At 45.5% G+C, this 18,766-nt stretch overlaps 1 protein-coding gene across 2 annotated transcripts; it reads left to right on the forward strand.

Moving 5' to 3' along the window:
* Positions 1-272: 272 nt before the first annotated feature.
* LOC112265424 (serine/threonine-protein kinase DCLK1-like) lies at positions 273-18,557 on the forward strand. Of its 2 annotated transcripts, none has more exons than XM_024442703.2 (16): positions 273-570; positions 1,183-1,545; positions 5,050-5,402; positions 10,962-11,061; positions 11,183-11,299; positions 11,459-11,553; positions 12,719-12,806; positions 13,241-13,419; positions 13,775-13,894; positions 14,130-14,276; positions 16,015-16,148; positions 16,253-16,330; positions 16,646-16,742; positions 16,834-16,914; positions 17,007-17,120; positions 17,432-18,557. In XM_024442703.2, exons 2-16 carry the CDS (start codon positions 1,185-1,187, stop codon positions 17,693-17,695), a joined length of 2,328 nt encoding a protein of 775 aa, XP_024298471.1. In that variant the 5' UTR covers positions 273-570; positions 1,183-1,184; the 3' UTR covers positions 17,696-18,557. The 2 variants fall into 2 exon arrangements, with proteins under 2 accessions (XP_024298471.1, XP_024298473.1); XM_024442705.2 differs by having other exon boundaries at positions 16,652-16,742.
* The last annotated feature ends 209 nt before the right edge of the window (positions 18,558-18,766 follow it).

Raw genomic sequence — 18,766 nt, forward strand, 5'->3', positions numbered from 1 at the left:
TTGGGTTTGGTCATCCTGTGTTTGTGTATGCAGTATAGTACACTACTGCAGACACTGCTAGACATCCTCCTCAGCACCAGCATACAGATAGATGCCCATGCTCATGACTGCTTACCAAATGGCAAACTATTCCCTATGGCACTAATTTAGTCTATCTGCCTTATTGAACAAGCATGTTGCTGAAAAGTCTCGTGTCTGTCATTGCAGTTTAGTGCACTGACAGACTAGTAGAGTAATGAACGCCTGCGCCACGCCCCTTGTCTCAGCGCATCTAGAGGGCTGGAGAGAAGGGAGCGTGATAGCGAGGTGAGATGCTTGGTGCTTCCCTTGGAAGACCTGCATGTCAATGAGTGACGGCCAAATGGAAATCACTGCTAGAGACAGAAACCAGCTGCAGCTCGTGCTGCTCACACTTGCTCAATCAAAGAGCAACAAAGGGACGGATGCTTCTTCTGCCGCTCAGGCGGGCCTTCAAACTACACATATCAGCACTGACACAGCCTATTGGAAAGCTGATATATGCAATTGCTAAACGCTGCCACGGTTGACTGCATCCGACTTCAATTAAAGGTAAGTAGTTATTTGCCCAAAACATGTTTTAAAATCCCATAATGTGTTGTTCCGTGTCATTTAACAACAGCTGGGGTTATGTTGTCAGAAATTAATATGATCAAAACAAACGTTACGTTTGATTAGAATCACGGTGCTAATTGGGTGGTGGACGAAACTAAAGAGCATGACATGTGTGAGCGTGCTATGGCCCCCAATCAGATTTCTATGTGCCTCAGAAAGAGCTAATTTTCAGGATGTGACAAACTGCCCACAAGCAGGAGAATTCTATCTGGCTAGACAGCAGCGCCGTCCGTTCAGCACCACGGAGTTCAATCTGACTACGACCACCGCTATAGACTACCTGTCAGACTAGCTAGCTGCTAGGAGATCCGAACCTGCGGCGCTGTCCATTCAGCACCACTGAATGTCGGACCCGACCTCAGAGTTCATGCCGAAATCCAATTGATTCTACTCTCCCCAGTCTCTCCAGTAGGCCTATATGACATTCAACTAAAACTAAAGGATGCCTTATTTATTCTGCAAAGGAAAATAAGTTGCTTGAGGTTTAAATGTTCTCATTCATAATGTTCCCCTCCCTGATTTGTCTCTTTCTGTGTAACATCACTACAGTCATGGAGCTGGAGCACTTTGACGAGCGGGAGAAAGCCCAGAGAAACACCCGCATAGGCTCCAGGAACAACGGGCTGCAGAGTCCCACTCGCAGCGCCCACTGTAGTCTGTACAGGACCCGGACACTGCAGTCTCTAGCCTCGGAGAAGAAGGCCAAAAAGGTCCGCTTTTATCGCAATGGAGACCGCTACTTCAAAGGGATTGTCTACGCTATTTCCCAGGACAGGTTCCGGTCTATAGAAGCCCTTTTGGCTGATCTGACCCGCTCCCTGTCAGATAATGTGAATATGCCCCAGGGGGTCCGGACCATCTACTCTATCGACGGGACCAAGAGAATATCCGGCATGGAGCAGCTGGAGGAAGGTAAGCTAACCCTTAACCTTAACCCTACCCTAAAGGTTGGGATGAGACAGTATTGAGCAGCTAACCCTAAGGGATGGGATGAGACAGTATTTGGCAGCTAACCCTAAGTGTTGGGATGAGACAGTATTTTGCAGCTAACCCTAAGGGATGGGACAGTATTGAGCAGCTAAGCCTAAGGGATGGGATGAGACCGTATTGAGCAGCTAACCCCAAGGGATGGGATGGGACAGTATTGAGCAGCTAACCCTAAGGGATAGGATGGGACAGTATTGAGCAGCTAACCCTAAGGGATAGGATGGGACAGTATTGGGCAGCTAACCCTAAGGGATGGGACAATATTGAGCAGATAACCCTAAGGGATGGGACAATATTGAGCAGATAACCCTAAGGGATGGGACAGTATTGAGCAGCTAACCCTGAGGGAGGGGACAGTATTGAGCAGCTAAACCTAAGGGATGGGATGAGACAGTATTTAGCAGCTAAACCTAAGGGTTGGGGTGAGACAGTATTTAGCAGCTAACCCTAAGGGTTGGGGTGAGACAGTAATTAGCAGCTAACCCTAAGGGTTGGGGTGAGACCGTATTTAGCAGCTAACCCTGAGGGTTGGGGTGAGAGTATTTTGCAGCTAACCCTAAGGGTTGGGATGGGACAGTATTTAGCAGCTAACCCTAAGGGTTGGGATGAGACAGTATTTAGCAGCTAACCCTAAGGGATGGGACAGTATTGAGCAGCTAACCCCAAGGGATGGGATGAGACAGTATTTAGCAGCTAGCCCTAAGGGTTGGATTTAGACCGTATTTAGCAGCTAACCCTAAGGGATGGGATGAGACAGTATTTAGCAGCTAACCCTAAGGGTTGGATTGAGACCGTATTTAGCAGCTAACCCTAAGGGATGGGATGAGACAGTATTGAGCAGCTAACCCCAAGGGATGGGATGGGACAGTATTGAGCAGCTAACCCTAAGGGATAGGATGGGACAGTATTGAGCAGCTAACCCTAAGGGATAGGATGGGACAGTATTGGGCAGCTAACCCTAAGGGAGGGATGGGACAATATTGAGCAGATAACCCTAAGGGATGGGACAGTATTGAGCAGCTAACCCTGAGGGATGGGACCTAAGGGTTGGGATGAGACATGATTGAGCAGCAGCTAAACCTAAGGGATGGGATGAGACAGTATTTAGCAGCTAAACCTAAGGGTTGGGGTGAGACAGTATTTAGCAGCTAACCCTAAGGGTTGGGGTGAGACAGTAATTAGCAGCTAACCCTAAGGGTTGGGGTGAGACGTATTTAGCAGCTAACCCTGAGGGTTGGGGTGAGAGTAGTATTGAGCAGCTAACCCTAAGGGTTGGGAGGGGACAGTATTTAGCAGCTAACCCTAAGGGTTGGGATGAGACAGTATTTAGCAGCTAACCCTAAGGGATGGGACAGTATTGAGCAGCTAACCCCAAGGGATGGGATGAGACAGTATTTAGCAGCTAGCCCTAAGGGTTGGATTTAGACCGTATTTAGCAGCTAACCCTAAGGGATGGGATGAGACAGTATTTAGCAGCTAACCCTAAGGGTTGGATTGAGACCGTATTTAGCAGCTAACCCTAAGGGATGGGATGAGACAGTATTTAGCAGCTAGCCCTAAGGGTTGGATTGAGACCGTATTTAGCAGCTAACCCTAAGGGTTGGGGTGAGACAGTATTGAGCAGCTAACCCTATGGGTTGGGATGAGACTGTATTGAGCAGCTAACCCTAAAGGAGTGGGACAGTATTGAGCAGCTAACCCTAAGGGTTGGGATGAGACAGTATTGAGCAGCTAACCCTAAGGGTTGGGATGAGACAGTATTTAGCAGCTAACCCAAAGTGTTGGGATGAGTCAGTATTTAGCAGCTAACCCTAAGGGAGGGGACAGTATTGAGCAGCTGACCCTAAGGGTTGGGATGAGACAGCATTGAGCAGCTAACCCTGAGGGATGGGATGAGACAGTATTGAGCAGCTAAACCTAAGGAAGGGATGAGACAGTATTGAGCAGCAACCCTAAGGGTTGGGATGAGACATTATTGAGCAGCTAACCCTGAGGGATGGTATGAGATAGTATTTAGCAGCTAACCCTAAGGGTTGGGATGAGACCGTATCTAGCAGCTAACCCTAAGGGTTGGTATGAGACAGTATTTAGCAGCTAACCCCAAGGGATGGGATGAGACAGTATTTAGCAGCTAGCCCTAAGGGTTGGATTTAGACAGTATTTAGCAGCTAACCCTAAGGGATGGGGCAGTATTGAGCAGCTAACCCTAAGGGATGGGATGAGACAGTATTTAGCAGCTAGCCCTAAGGGTTGGATTGAGACAGTATTTAGCAGCTAACCCTAAGGGTTGGGGTGAGACAGTATTGAGCAGCTAACCCTATGGGTTGGGATGAGACTGTATTGAGCAGCTAAGCCCAAGGGATGGGATGAGACTGTATTGAGCAGCTAACCCCAAGGGATGGGATGGGACAGTATTGAGCAGGTAACCCTAAGGGATGGGATGGGACAATATTGAGCAGCTAACCCTAAGGGTTGGGATGGGACAGTATTGAGCAGCTAACCCTAAGGGATAGGATGGGACAATATTGAGCAGCTAACCCTAAGGGAGGGGACAGTATTGAGCAGCTAATCCTAAGGGATGGGATGAGACTGTATCGAGCAGCTAACCCCAAGGGATGGGATGGGACAGTATTGAGCAGGTAACCCTAAGGGATGGGATGGGACAATATTGAGCAGCTAACCCTAAGGGATAGGATGGGACAATATTGAGCAGCTAACCCTAAGGGAGGGGACAGTATTGAGCAGCTAATCCTAAGGGATGGGATGAGACTGTATTGAGCAGCTAACCCCAAGGGATGGGATGGGACAGTATTGAGCAGGTAACCCTAAGGGATGGGATGGGACAATATTGAGCAGCTAACCCTAAGGGTTGGGATGGGACAGTATTGAGCAGCTAACCCTAAGGGATAGGATGGGACAATATTGAGCAGCTAACCCTAAGGGAGGGGACAGTATTGAGCAGCTAATCCTAAGGGTTGGGATGGGACAGTATTGAGCAGCTAACCCTAAGGGATGGGATGAGACAGTATTTAGCAGCTAGCCCTAAGGGTTGGAGTGAGACAGTATTGAGCAGCTAACCCTAAGGGATGGGATGGGACAGTATTGAGCAGCTAACCCTAAGGGATATGATGGGACAATACTGAGCAGCTAACCCTAAGGGAGGGGACGGTATTGAGCAGCTAACCCTAAGTGTTGAGACAGTAGAAGTCTGAGAACAAATTAAGTTGTGCCTTTTTCTAGGTTTCCCACTGTACAATGAGTGACCTGCTCCAGTTGGCCTATATAGTAGGCATATAGTATATTTCCAATATGTCTGTAAACTCTATAATCTAAATGTCATAGCTGTGTCATTATGTGGTGCATTCAGTGATGTGAGTCTATGGTTGCTGTGACCATGTATGCCTATCTCTGTGTGTTGCCTATCTGCAGGAGAGAGCTATGTGTGTGGCTCCATAGAGTCATACAAGAAGCTGGACTACACTAAGAATGTCAACCCCAGCTGGTCAGTTGGGGTGAAGACAGCTGTGGCTGCCTCTGCACGTGGCCCCCCATCCCTGGGCAGTGCCAAGGCTGGGGCCCCGGAGACCAGGGAGAGTAAGGACTTCATTCGGCCCAAACTGGTCACCATCATCCGCAGCGGGGTGAAGCCTCGTAAGGCCATCCGCATCCTCCTCAACAAGAAGACTGCCCACTCCTTTGAACAGGTTCTCTCTGACATTACAGACGCCATCAAGCTGGACTCTGGGGTTGTCAAGAGACTGTACACCGTGGACGGGAAGCTGGTGGGTTATGAATTACGGTTATACTAGTGAATTTACTGCCTGGTTCTCAGGCTTAGCTTCCCCCACAGACTCAGAGGGATGGGCTATAAGGCAATTAGAGTTAGAAGTAGGTTTCTGGGACTCAGTCTGCTGTCTTATAATCCTTTATTAACCCAGTCATTAGGTGTTTCAGGAGCACAGTTTCACTGAGACATTTTCACAATGAATGACCTTTAAATATTTTTGAGGTATAGCCTTTATGACCAGATGACTATATGGTTTAAATCCCATGAACACAGACCTTTAACACAGAGTCCTGAATACAGGATTACTAGAGAGAGTAAAAAGGAGAAGTGATTCAGAGAGGCAAGTAGAGTTGGGAATCATGATGTTTAGTTGCGGTATGCCTATTAATAGTCCGTCTCTCCTCTTTTATTTTGGTTCTATCAAAGAAACTCCGATGTAGTTTTTCTTTTTTCTCTCCTGGACGGTTTCTATGGTGATCTGGTTGCCTGGGCTGGTTGCTAAGGAACAGCCTCTGCGGCAGAGTGGTGCAGTGGGAATGTTGTCTGTGTGTGGCTCAGTGTTGCAGAACAGTGTTTATGTCAATGCTATCGAGGAAGGCTAGAGAATGGTGTAAGGTACTCGTATGGCCCAGGTAGAATTAGAAAGTATTGACAAGAGTTCTCCAGTCACACACTTCCGGTACAATATCATTGTTTCTCTTGATGATTTATGAGGCTAATATGCTCTCTGTGCTACTAAGTGAGACTAATGGATTTCAGGGTTGGGCCATACAGTAAAGTTCTATACAGTGGGTATCAGGGTTGGGTTACAGAGTACAGTTCAATATAGATGGTATCAGGGTTGGACCATACTGTACACTTCTATACAGTGGGTATCAGGGTTGGGCTAAAAAGTATAGTTCTATACAGTTGCTATCAGGGTTGGGCAATAGAGAATAGTTCTATACAGTGGGTATCAGGATTGTACCATACAGTACAGTTCTATCCAGTGGGTAACAGGGAAGGGCTATACAGTACAGTTGTATACAGGTGGTATCAGGGTTGGGCTATACAGTCAGATCTAGATATTGAGTTACAGGGTTGGGCTATAGAGTACAGTTCTACACAGTTGGTATCAGGGTTGAACCATACAGTACAGTTCTATACAGTAAGTAACAGGTTTGGGCTATACAGTCCAGTTCTGTACAGTGGGTATCAGGGTTGGGCTATAGAGTACAGTTCAATACAGTGGATATCAGGGTTTGGGCTATACAGTACAGTTCTTTACAGTGTGTAACAGGGTTGGGCTGTACAGTACAGTTCTATACAGTGGGTATCAGGGTTGGACCATACAGTACAGTTCTTTACAGTGTGTAACAGGGTTGGGCTGTACAGTACAGTTCTATACAGTGGGTATCAGAGTTGGACCATACAGTACACTTCAAGACAGTGGGTGACAGAGTTGGGCTACAGAGTACAGTTCTATACAGTGGGTATCAGGGTTGGACCATACAGTACAGTTCTATACAGTGGGTATCAGGGTTGGACCATACAGTACAGTTCTATACAGTGGGTATCAGAGTTGGACCATACAGTACAGTTCTATACAGCGGGTATCAGGGTTGGACCGTACTGTACAGTTCTATACAGTGGGTATCAGGGTTGGACCGTACTGTACAGTTCTATACAGCGGGTATCAGAGTTGGACCATACAGTACAGTTCTATACAGTGGGTATTGGACCATACAGTACAGTTCTATACAGTGGGTATCAGGGTTGGACCATACAGTACAGTTCTATACAGTGGGTATCAGGGTTGGACCAGTACAGTTCTATACAGTGGGTATCAGAGTTGGACCATACAGTACACTTCAAGACAGTGGGTGACAGTGGGTATCAGGGTTGGGTACTGTACAGTTCTATACAGTGGGTATCAGAGTTGGACCATACAGTACAGTTCTATACAGTGGGTATCAGAGTTGGACCATACAGTACAGTTCTATACAGCGGGTATCAGAGTTGGACCATACAGTACAGTTCTATACAGTGGGTATCAGAGTTGGACCATACAGTACAGTTCTATACAGTGGGTATCAGAGTTGGACCATACAGTACAGTTCTATACAGCGGGTATCAGAGTTGGACCATACAGTACAGTTCTATACAGTGGGTATCAGAGTTGGACCATACAGTACAGTTCTATACAGTGGGTAGTTGGACCATACAGTACAGTTCTTGGTATCAGAGTTGGACCATACAGTACAGTTCTATACAGTGGGTATCAGAGTTGGACCATACAGTACAGTTCTATACAGCGGGTATCAGAGTTGGACCATACAGTACAGTTCCATACAGTGGGTATCAGGGTTGGACCTATACAGTTGGGTATCAGAGTTGGACCATACAGTACAGTTCTATACAGTGGGTATCAGGGTTGGACCATACAGTACAGTTCTATACAGCGGGTATCAGAGTTGGACCATACAGTACAGTTCTATACAGCGGGTATCAGAGTTGGACCATACAGTACAGTTCTATACAGTGGGTATCAGGGTTGGGCTATACAGTACAGTACAGTTCTATACAGCGGGTATCAGAGTTGGACCATACAGTACAGTTCTATACAGCGGGTATCAGGGTTGGACCATACAGTACAGTTCTATACAGCGGGTATCAGAGTGGACCATACAGTACAGTTCTATACAGGGTATCAGGGTTGGACCATACAGTACAGTTCTATACAGCGGGTATCAGTTCTAGTACAGTTCTATACAGGGTATCAGAGTTGGACCATACAGTACAGTTCTATACAGCGGGTATCAGGGTTGGACCATACAGTACAGTTCTATACAGCGGGTATCAGGTTGGACCATACAGTACAGTTCTATACAGTGGGTATCAGGGTTGGACAGTTCATACAGTACAGTTGGACCTACAGTACAGTTCTATGGGTATCAGGGTTGGACCATACAGTACAGTTCTATACAGTGGGTATCAGAGTTGGACCATACAGTACAGTTCTATACAGCGGGTATCAGGGTTGGACCATACAGTACAGTTCTATACAGCGGGTATCAGAGTTGGACCATACAGTACAGTTCTATACAGTGGGTATCAGGGTTGGACCGTACTGTACAGTTCTATCCAGTGGGTATCAGGGTTGGGCTATACAGTACAGTTCTTTACAGTGTGTAACAAGGTTGGGTTATAGAGTACAGTTCTATACAGTGGGTATCAGGGTTGGGCTACAAAGTACAGTTCTATTCAGTGGGTATCAGGGTTGGACCATACAGTACACTTCTATATAGTGTTTATCAGAGTTGGTACAGTGTATAATGTACAGTTCTATACTGATTTAATTAGTATTAATTAGACATACAGTACAGTTCTATCCAGTGGGTATCAGGGTTGGACCATACAGTACACTTCTATATAGTGTTTATCAGAGTTGGTACAGTGTATAATGTACAGTTCTATACTGATTTAATTAGTATTAATTAGACATACAGTACAGTTCTATCCAGTGGGTATCAGGGTTGGACCATACAGTACAGTTCTATCCAGTGGGTATCAGGGTTGGACCATACAGTACAGTTCTATACAGTGGGTTTCACGGTTGGACCATACAGTACAGTTCTGTACCGTGGGTATCAGGGTTGGTGATTGGTGATTGTGCAATCAATCCACAGACACACACAAACTCACGGACACAAACTCACGGACACAAACTCACGGACACAAACTCACGGACACACACACACGGACACACACACACGGACACACACACACGGACACAAACACACGGACACACACACACACACACACACACACGGACACACACACACACGGACACACACACACACGGACACACACACACACGGACACACACACACACGGACACACACACACGGACACACACGGGGACACACACGGGGACACACGGACACACACACACACACACACACACACACACACACACACGCTCCTCACCGCTGTGGTAGAGATGTCACTGTTACCTGAGGCTTATTGTCTGTTGATGTTTGGCTTCAGCAGCTCTCGTCTCCTAAGGTCAAATGATGCTGTTGTGTAATTACTGTTAGAAATGTCTTATTACTGCACAGTAAAGCAACACTTGTCGACAATCTGCTATTTAAAGGCAATTTCTAATTGAGCCGACATCTACAGTGTTTACCGCAAATGCAATATCTGCAAACATGGTGATGTAGCATTTAAAAACCTAATTGTTGACAGTGTTATACAGATTGAATCCCAGCCTTGCACTAATTTGTTTTCTGAACATCAGCTGTGAAGTTGACTTGTTGACGTGATCTGTCTGAGGTGAAAATACAACAACTTACAGCTGAGAATCCTGGACTAACGTGAGTACTGTCAGCAGAGTGGTGAATGGAGCTTTGCTTCATGTAGTGTAGTGTTGCTAAGTGTCTGACTCCACAGTAACTGTGTGTTAGGGAGCTGCTACAGAACAGTAATGGAGCGACGTACAGTTGTGCTGACTTCCCGTCTGAAGCCATTCATAATTCATCTCCTCCACTGCAGCTGCAGGCTGTGTCCCAAATGACACCCTATTCCCAATATAGTGCACTACTTTCCATTTGGGATGCAGTTGTAGTAATATAGCAGCCAGCTGGAACTTCTCAGCGCTTCATAAACACCCAGTGTGATTTACATACTGGTTATAAGCTCATTTCAGACATTGATTACATTGACATTCTGTTACTGATTGCTACTGTAATCATATTCAACCTGATGACTACTTGTACATGTTATTGATATGAATACATTCCCTCTCCCCGCCACACGCATCTCTGATAATGGACATTCCTGCTTGACATACTGTAGCAGTCTGTCTAATGTCGCTCAATAATGAATGAACAGATCTAAGACAGATACTAGCCTCTCTCTGAAACAGTCAGTAGCCTGAAACAGCCTGCAAATAGCCAATTTCTTTAAACATTACATTTAAGTAATTTAGCAGACACTCTTAATTGGGTTTAAGTGACTTGCTTGAGGGCACATCAACTGATTTTTCAGCTAGTCTGCTCCGGGATTCGAACCAGCAACCTTTTGGTTAATGGCCAAACACTGTTATCCACCCGACAGCCTCTCAGTAGCTTGTTTCTTGTACAGCCTGTCAGTAGCTGGTCTCTGAAAAAGTCTGTCTCTGAAACCACCTGTCTCTGGAAGAGCCTGTCTCTGAGTGGGAGGCATTTAATTCCAGTGGTGTTGTAGCTATGAGTCAGTATTTTTCTTGTACATGCATTAAGGCTGTTGGCCTATATGACTGTATGGGAGGAGGAAGGAGGAGAAGGTTGGTGAGGGTGAAGACGGGGAGCAGGAAAGGAGGTGGGGAGGGGGGATCATGGAGAGAGGAGAAGGGATATGGGGGAGGGGTGAGGAGGTGGGAGAAGTGGGGAGTGGAGAGAGAGGAGAGGGTGAGGCTGGGAGGGTGATAGCAGGAATGGGGAGAGATGGTGAGGAGAGCGTGTGAAGACTAGTTGTTTGTGGTGTCCTTGTTCCAGGTGACTGACAGTGTCTAGCTGTCTGTCTGTTCCAGGTGACATGCCTTCAGGACTTCTTTGGTGACGACGACATCTTTATGGCCTGTGGTCCAGAGAAGTTTCGCTACCAAGATGACTTCCTCTTAGATGAGAGTGGTGAGATAATTATAATAACAGTACCATAACATTGAAATGAGAATTTCCTTGGAATTAGTGTGTGTGTGTACTGTAGATGTTTATGTGTGTGTGTGTATCTGACAGTGTCCTCTCCCTCCAGAGTGTAGCGTGGTGAAGTCGACGTCATATGGTCGGATCTCCTCTCTGCTAGGACGCTACTCACCCAGAGGAGGAGGCTCACCCAGAGGAGGAGGCTCACGCCGAAGCTCAGGCTCAGGTATGGCCCTGTGAGTGTGTATGTGTTTTTGTGCATGCATAAGTAATTAATCTGCAGAATCAACAACTTTTTTAGCAATGTATTTGTCCTTCTTATCAGCAACCAACTGAGTGAGGAGTGTTTTTCTCTAACCTCTAACCTCTTGTGTCTGTACTGTAGCCAATGGGACGGCAGGCAGTCAGCTGTCGACTCCTCGATCTGGGAAGTCCCCCAGCCCCTCTCCTACCAGTCCTGCCAGCCTCCGACGACACAGGGTAGGACCAAACAATGCTTTACTAATATAATCACAACGCTTTAACATAAGCCTAGATTCAATCAAATCAAGCGTTAACCGGTGGTAGCCGGCACCCACATAGCTAATGTTTTGGGCGGTGTCGGAGGTATAACTGCATTGGAGCTGTCAAATCGGTGAGCTGCTGCTCTTGATCATTGTCACAAAGCCACACCCATCCCACTCCCATTAGAAGTTCAGAACGAGAAAGTGTAGTCTATAGCCTACAATTTGAAAATCATTAAAATCATTATTAAAAAATAATTAGGATTTCTATCAGCCTAATCAAGGTATAGATTACACGTCACATTCCAGTGTTTGAACTTGTAAACAAGGCTGCATTGGATTTCTCTTAATGCGACTCTGTGCAGCCAATGGCAATGTTCGCTTTAGATATAATTCCAGGAGCATGTGGATTTCACAGCTCTAAAGCATTTCCACCTCCGACACCTTCAAAACAACACTATGTGGATGTGGACTAAAATGGATCTGATTGAACAGAGCCCATAGCCTCCTATAGATAGTCACCTATAGACCTTCCCTATATTTATATTTAGTCCCCTATATTTATTTCATTTTTAAAATGTAACTAGGCAAGTCAGTTCTGAACAAATTCCTATTTACAATGACAGCCTAGGAACAGTGGGTTAACTGCCTTGTTCAGGGGCAGAACGACACATTTTTTACTTGTCAGCTCGTAGATTTGATCTCGCAACCTTTCAGTTACTGGCTCAACGCTCTAACCACTAGGCTACCTGCTGCCCGCTATATATAGTCCCCCATAGATGGCCCCTATAGATATGCTCCTATATATAGTCCCCTATAGATAGTCCCCTATTGATAGCCCCCTTTATATAGTCCCCTATTGATAGCCCCCTTTATATAGTCCCCTATTGATAGCCCCTATATATATCCCCCTTTAGATAGTCCCCTATTGATAGCCCCTATATATACCCCCTATTGATAGTCCCCTTTAGATAGTCCCCTGTATATAGTCCCCTATTGATAGTCCCTATTGATATTCCCCTATATATAGTCCCCCGTAGATGGCCCCCTATATATAGTCCCCTTTAGATAGTCCCCTATAGATGCCCAAACTGTCAAAATTCATGTGTTCAAAAAGCATTTGTGATCTCTCTGTGCCTTAGGGGTCCCAACACAGTGGCTCATCTCTGTCTCTAGCCTCCACCAAGGTGTGTAGATCCATGGATGAGGGAGATGGAGCAGGAAGTGAAGGTAGTAGAGAGGACGTACTGTATACATGTTTAAGGGCAGCTTTTCCATTGCGCATGCTATAGGAGGCATTGGATGGGTCTCAAATTGCAGCCTATTCCCTTTATAGTGAACTGTAAGTAAAAGTAGTGCACTGTATAGGGGATAGGGTGCCTATTGTACAGAGACTTAGGCCTAGGTGCAATCCGTCTCATGGAAGTTCAGCACTATAGCGTGACTGACATTTGAAGTCAATGTTCCCACGTTCGAGGAGACTGAATTTACGGTAAACGCTGAATTTGTCGGCTCAATTGGAAATTACTTTTACGTTTATATTGGGCTATAGCGCTGATCTTCCACGATACAGATTGAATCTAGCTCTTATTAATCTGGGGACTGTGGAGTGGAGAGTGCAGTAGCAGTCATGACCGAACTCTCCTGCTTGCCTGGTTTGATAGCGGAGCTGAACCTGCTGAGTGATGAATGTCCCTCCGTCCCTCCGTCCATCGCTGAGAGGTACAAGGTGGGGAGGACTTTAGGTGACGGTACCTTTGCTGTTGTCAGAGAGTGTGTGGAGAGATGTACGGGCAGAGAATACGCCCTGAAGATCATCAACAAAGTCAAATGTAGGGGAAAGGTGAGAACTACTCCTGTTTCGGCCCAGTTATACCGAAAGGGAATTGCAGAGCTCTCTTTTTGTGGGTGTATCTTAGAAATATGTCACATTCGCTAATAGCCTATCCAGCAGGATCTCAAAGCTACCTAGTGAGACCCTACCTCTTCCGATCAGTTATTGAGCTCAGCTCATAGTAGCTGACCGATAAGTCACTGAATGTTTCCTCATGTCTTCTCCCCCTATTGAAAATGACTGCATGGTCTCCAGTAGTTTGATAGTAGTAGTAGTATTATTATATTATTATTACCTGCACTACAGTACTATTAAGCTACTATTAACATCTGTAACCTGACCGTTCCTTGATGTTATTCCCCAGGAACACATGATCCAGAACGAGGTGTCCATCCTCCGTCGTATCAAACATCCCAACATTGTCCTGCTGATCGAGGAAATGGACACCTACAGCGAGCTTTACCTGGTCATGGAGCTGGTCAAGGTGAGTTGACAGAACAGTTAGACTTGGAGACAGGTTTAGAGAGGGAAACAGAGGACAGGGCACATACAGTCCGGAGCTTAGACCGCTACACCAGACTCGGACAAGCTGGTCAAGATGAGCTGTACCTGGTCAGGTGTTTCATAGATTACACCCTGTTATGGATAGAGTCATGCAGGTCAACACTGTTCATTACAACGCTTCGTGTTGTGAGGTGTAATGTGTGTATGGTCCACAGGGGGGTGACCTATTTGATTCCATCACCTCCTCGAATAAATACACAGAGAGAGATGCAAGTGGGATGATTTATAACCTGGCCAGTGCCATCAAGTACCTGCACAGCCTCAACATCGTACACAGAGACATCAAACCTGAGAACCTGCTGGTGAGTGTGTGTGTACATGATGTTTTTGAGTGTTTGTTTATTTATGTTTATACACTACCGGTCAAATGTTTTAGAACACCTACTCATTCAAGGGCTTTTCTTTATTTTTACATTGTGGAATAATAGTGAAGACATCAAAACTATGAAATAACACATATAGAAACATGTAGTAACCAAAAAAAGTGTTAAACAAATTAAAACATATTTTATATTTGAGATTCTTCAAAGTAGCCACCCTTTGCCTTGATAACAGCTTTGCACACTCTTGGCATTATCTCAACCAGCTTCACCTGGAATGCTTTTCCAACAGTCTTGAAGGAGTTCCCACATATACTGAGCACTTGGCTGCTTTTCCTTCACTCTGTGGTCTGACTCATCCCAAACCATCTCAATTTGTTTCATTTTGGGGGATTGTGGAGGCCAGGTCATCTAGTGCAGCACTCCATCACTCTCCTTCTTGGTCAAGTAGCCCTTACGCAGCCTGGAGGTGTGTTGGGTCATTGTCCTGTTGAAAAACAGATGATAGTGGGACTAAGTGCAAACCAGATGGGATGGCGTATCGCTGCAGAATGCTGTGGAAGCCATGCTGGTTAAGTGTGCCTTGAATTCTAAATAAATCACAGTGTCACCAGCAAAGCACCCCCACACCATAACATCTCCTCCTCCATGCTTTACGGTGGGAAATACACATGCAGAGATCATCCGCTCACCCACACCACGTCTCACAAAGAAATGAACCAAAAATCTCCAATTTGGACTCCAGACCAAATGACAAATTTTCACCGGTCTAATGTCCATTGCTTGTGTTTCTTGGCCCAAGCAAGTCTCTTCTTCTTAATGTTGTCAGGTTGTAGAAAGTCAGGCACAGGAAGGCAGAGATGAGTGAAACAACACACTTTACTCAACAGCACAAAGTAAACCATTTACAAAGTGCTAAAAGAACGGTTGCCACAAAAACATGGGTGCTAAACAGCACCCGGTACAAACCAGCCGGAACATTCCGACCTGAACAAATAACAATCACACACAAAGACATCATGTATGGAAAATAACAAATGGTTCGGCGATGACTAGAAGACCAGTGACGTCGACCGCCGAACACCACCCGAACAAGGAGAGGCATCAAAGTTGTGACATTAGTAGTGGTTTCTTTGCAGCAATTCGACCATGAAGGCCTGACTCATACAGTCTCCTCTGAACAGTTACTTGAACTCTGTGAAGCAGAATCGTAACTCTAATGAACTTATACTCTGCAGCAGAGGTAACACTGGGTCTTCCTTTCCTGGGCGGTCCTCATGAGAGCCAGTTTCATCATATCGCTTGATGGTTTTTGGGACTGCACTTGAAGAAACTTACCAAATAGGGCTATCTTCTGCCAAGAGTGTGCAAAGCTGTCATCAAGGCAAAGGGTGGCTATTTGAAGAATCTCAAATATAAAATATTTGTTTAACACTTTTTTGGTTACTACATGATTCCATATGTGTTATTTCATGGTTTTGATGTCTTCACTATTATTCTACAAAGTAGAACATGGTAAAAATAAAGAAAAACCCTTGAATGAGTAAAACTATATATAGCCGGGATTCAATGCAAGGTGTGGTATAATGCGGCACACCACTCAATGCACCTTTTAAATGCCTGAAGTTCAGGAAAATCGCATTTATGGTAAACGCTACACATGTCAACTCAACCATGAATTACTTTTAAAAGTCTGTAACGAATTCACTGTGTGTCCCAGGTGTATGAGCATCAGGATGGTAGCAAGTCTCTGAAGTTGGGAGACTTTGGCTTGGCTAGCCTGGTGGATGGACTCCTCTACCTGGTCTGTGGCACCCCCACCTATGTAGCACCTGAGATCATCGCTGAGACAGGGTACGTCTGTGTGACAGGTGTGTGACAAGGGTTTGTGTGTTGTCCTCTGACAGGAGTGTGTATTCTCTGACAGGTGTGTGTGTGTGTGTGTTGTCCCCTGACAGGTACGGGCTGAAGGTTGATATCTGGGCAGCTGGAGTAATCACATACATTCTGCTGTGTGGCTTCCCTCCCTTCAGTGGGTCTGTAGTGCTCTATGTCTTATTTGTCATAGGCCGTGATTCAATCCCAGGCACTCTCTAGCTCAATGCACTAGACTACCGACAATAAGCTGTTTAAAGGCATTTTCCCAGACATTTGTGGAGATCACATTCATAGTAAAAGCTTCTCATGTTGGCTGAAGTGTAAATGACCTTTTAAAGTCAGTTTTAGTCTGCTGCGCTATAACGCGCCTTGCATTGAATCCCGGCCATAGTATTTCAGCATACCCAGATAGACGATAACATTATAATGCTGATGATGATAATGACATGAGACTTGCTGTTGTTTTTGTCAAGGAGCAGTGAGGACCAGGAGATTCTGTTGGACCAGATTCTAACGGGACAACTAGACTTCCCTTCACCGTCCTGGGACAACATGTCTGTCACTGCTAAGGTTGGTCTATGGTTTAATCCCTTCACTTAGTGACAAAACATTTTGATTAAAATAAAATAATTAACAAGCTGTTTGATTGGGTTTACTGTAGGAGCTGATCACAGGGATGCTGCAGGTGAAGGTGGAACAGAGATACACAGCTCTGCAGGTTCTGGATCACCCCTGGATCAATGTGAGTAACTAGAACTTAGTACTTAAAACATACATATGGTAGGTGTGTGTGTGTGTGTGTGTTAGTTAAACCAGGTTCTGTTTGCGTTCCAGGATGATGGGCGATTAGTGAACGACCAGCAGCTCTCTGTGGCTGGGAAGATTAAGAAACACTTCAACACGGGTCCTAAAGCCTGCAGCACCACTGCTGGAGTGTCTGTTATCACAGTAAGGATCCCTCTTAGTCATTCTTTTCAAGGCTGTGTAGGTGTTTAGGACTGTTCCGAATGTGTACAGCCCCAAACATTAGGTTCTTCACATGTAACTCTGACATCTAATGCATGTCCTCTTCTACCTCATCCCCCTCTTCTCTCTTTCTCTGCCTCTCTCCTCGCTCCTGATTCTCTCTTTGCCCCCCCTCTTTGCCCCTCTCTCCCCCACCTCTCTCTCTCTTTTGTTTTCTTTCTCCCTCTCTCACCCCCTTCTATCTCCCCCTCTCTTCTCTCCTCCCTCTCTCATCTCTCCTCTCTCCCTTTCAGACCACCCCTCTTGATAAGGAGCGGCAGGTTTTCAGACTAAGACACCAGCAGGGTGTGAGGTTGAAGCCCCGCCCCCGCCTCCAGCCCCATCCCCAACCAACTGGCTTCCCCACTAGTGCCAGTCAAAGCTCCACCCACAGATCCAGCAACCCTGCCCTTTCTCCCGCTGATTTCACTTCAGAGTCAGAAGATTACTCCCCCAGCCCCTCCCCCACCTCCCCTAGCTCTGCTGACACCGTCCGCTCCCCCACCTCGCCCTTCTAGACGTCTAGACCCCGAAGGAAGAGAGAGAGGAGAAAGGAGAGAAAGGAAAGAGAACGAGGAAGGACAGGGGGCACGTATCCCTGTACTAACACTAGCCCATGTCCCTGTATTCACGATGACAGTCTGTCAAGATGCCTGCCAATTACTTAAACTTTGATTTGCCATTCCGGCTAAATTGTCCATTAACCCTAAGATTCACTGGGGTCAGAGCCATTCACAGAAATCAGTTAGGGTGGGGTTAGGGTTAAAGGTTAGGGTCAAGGTTAAAGGTGTATTCTGGATGGGTTCTGCTCTGGCCCTGAGAGATTACTAAGGTAGAGAATCTGTATCTGCTTATCTTTTCTGAGACACCACACAGACATACAGTAGTTAAGCCTTTTTTCAGGAAACACTGACTCGTCCGCTGAAGTCTCCTGGTGTTGGGAGATGAGTACTGCAGGGCAACCAACCTGCTAGCACAACAACTATGTAAACCTACAGATCAAAATCTTCCATTTAACTTGACGGGACCTCATACGCCCTGAATAGGGCATCTTAAGTATTTCTGTGATTAAACATACATTTTGAAAAGTAATAATGATAATAATAATGACTTTGGGTCCTTGAAAAGCACTATATAAATTCAAAAACGTTTGCATCCAGTCAGTTAATCTTTTCAGTGAAGTGATATAGCATCCAATTCATTACAACTTGTTCAGAAAAACACTTCCAAGTGAAAAGATGTAATCTAAGAGTCAGAACATTCAATAAGACATGCTCTATAACACCTGTCATGTAAAGATATAATGTATGTATACTGAACAAAAAAATATAAATGCCACATCTAAAGTGTTGGTCCCATGTTACATGAGCTGAAATAAAAGATCACAGAAATGTTCTATGTGCATAAAAAGCATATTTCTCTAAAATGTTGTTGCCAAATTTGTTTACATCCCTGTTAGTGAGCATTTCTCCTTTGGCAATATAATCCATCCACCTGACAGTTGTGGCATCTCAAGAAGCTGATTAAACAGCGTGATCATTACACAGGCACACCTTGTGCTGGGGACAATAAAAGGCCACTCCTAAATG

Source organism: Oncorhynchus tshawytscha, linkage group LG13 (assembly GCF_018296145.1).
Source record: "Oncorhynchus tshawytscha isolate Ot180627B linkage group LG13, Otsh_v2.0, whole genome shotgun sequence".
Lineage (NCBI taxonomy): Eukaryota > Metazoa > Chordata > Actinopteri > Salmoniformes > Salmonidae > Oncorhynchus > Oncorhynchus tshawytscha.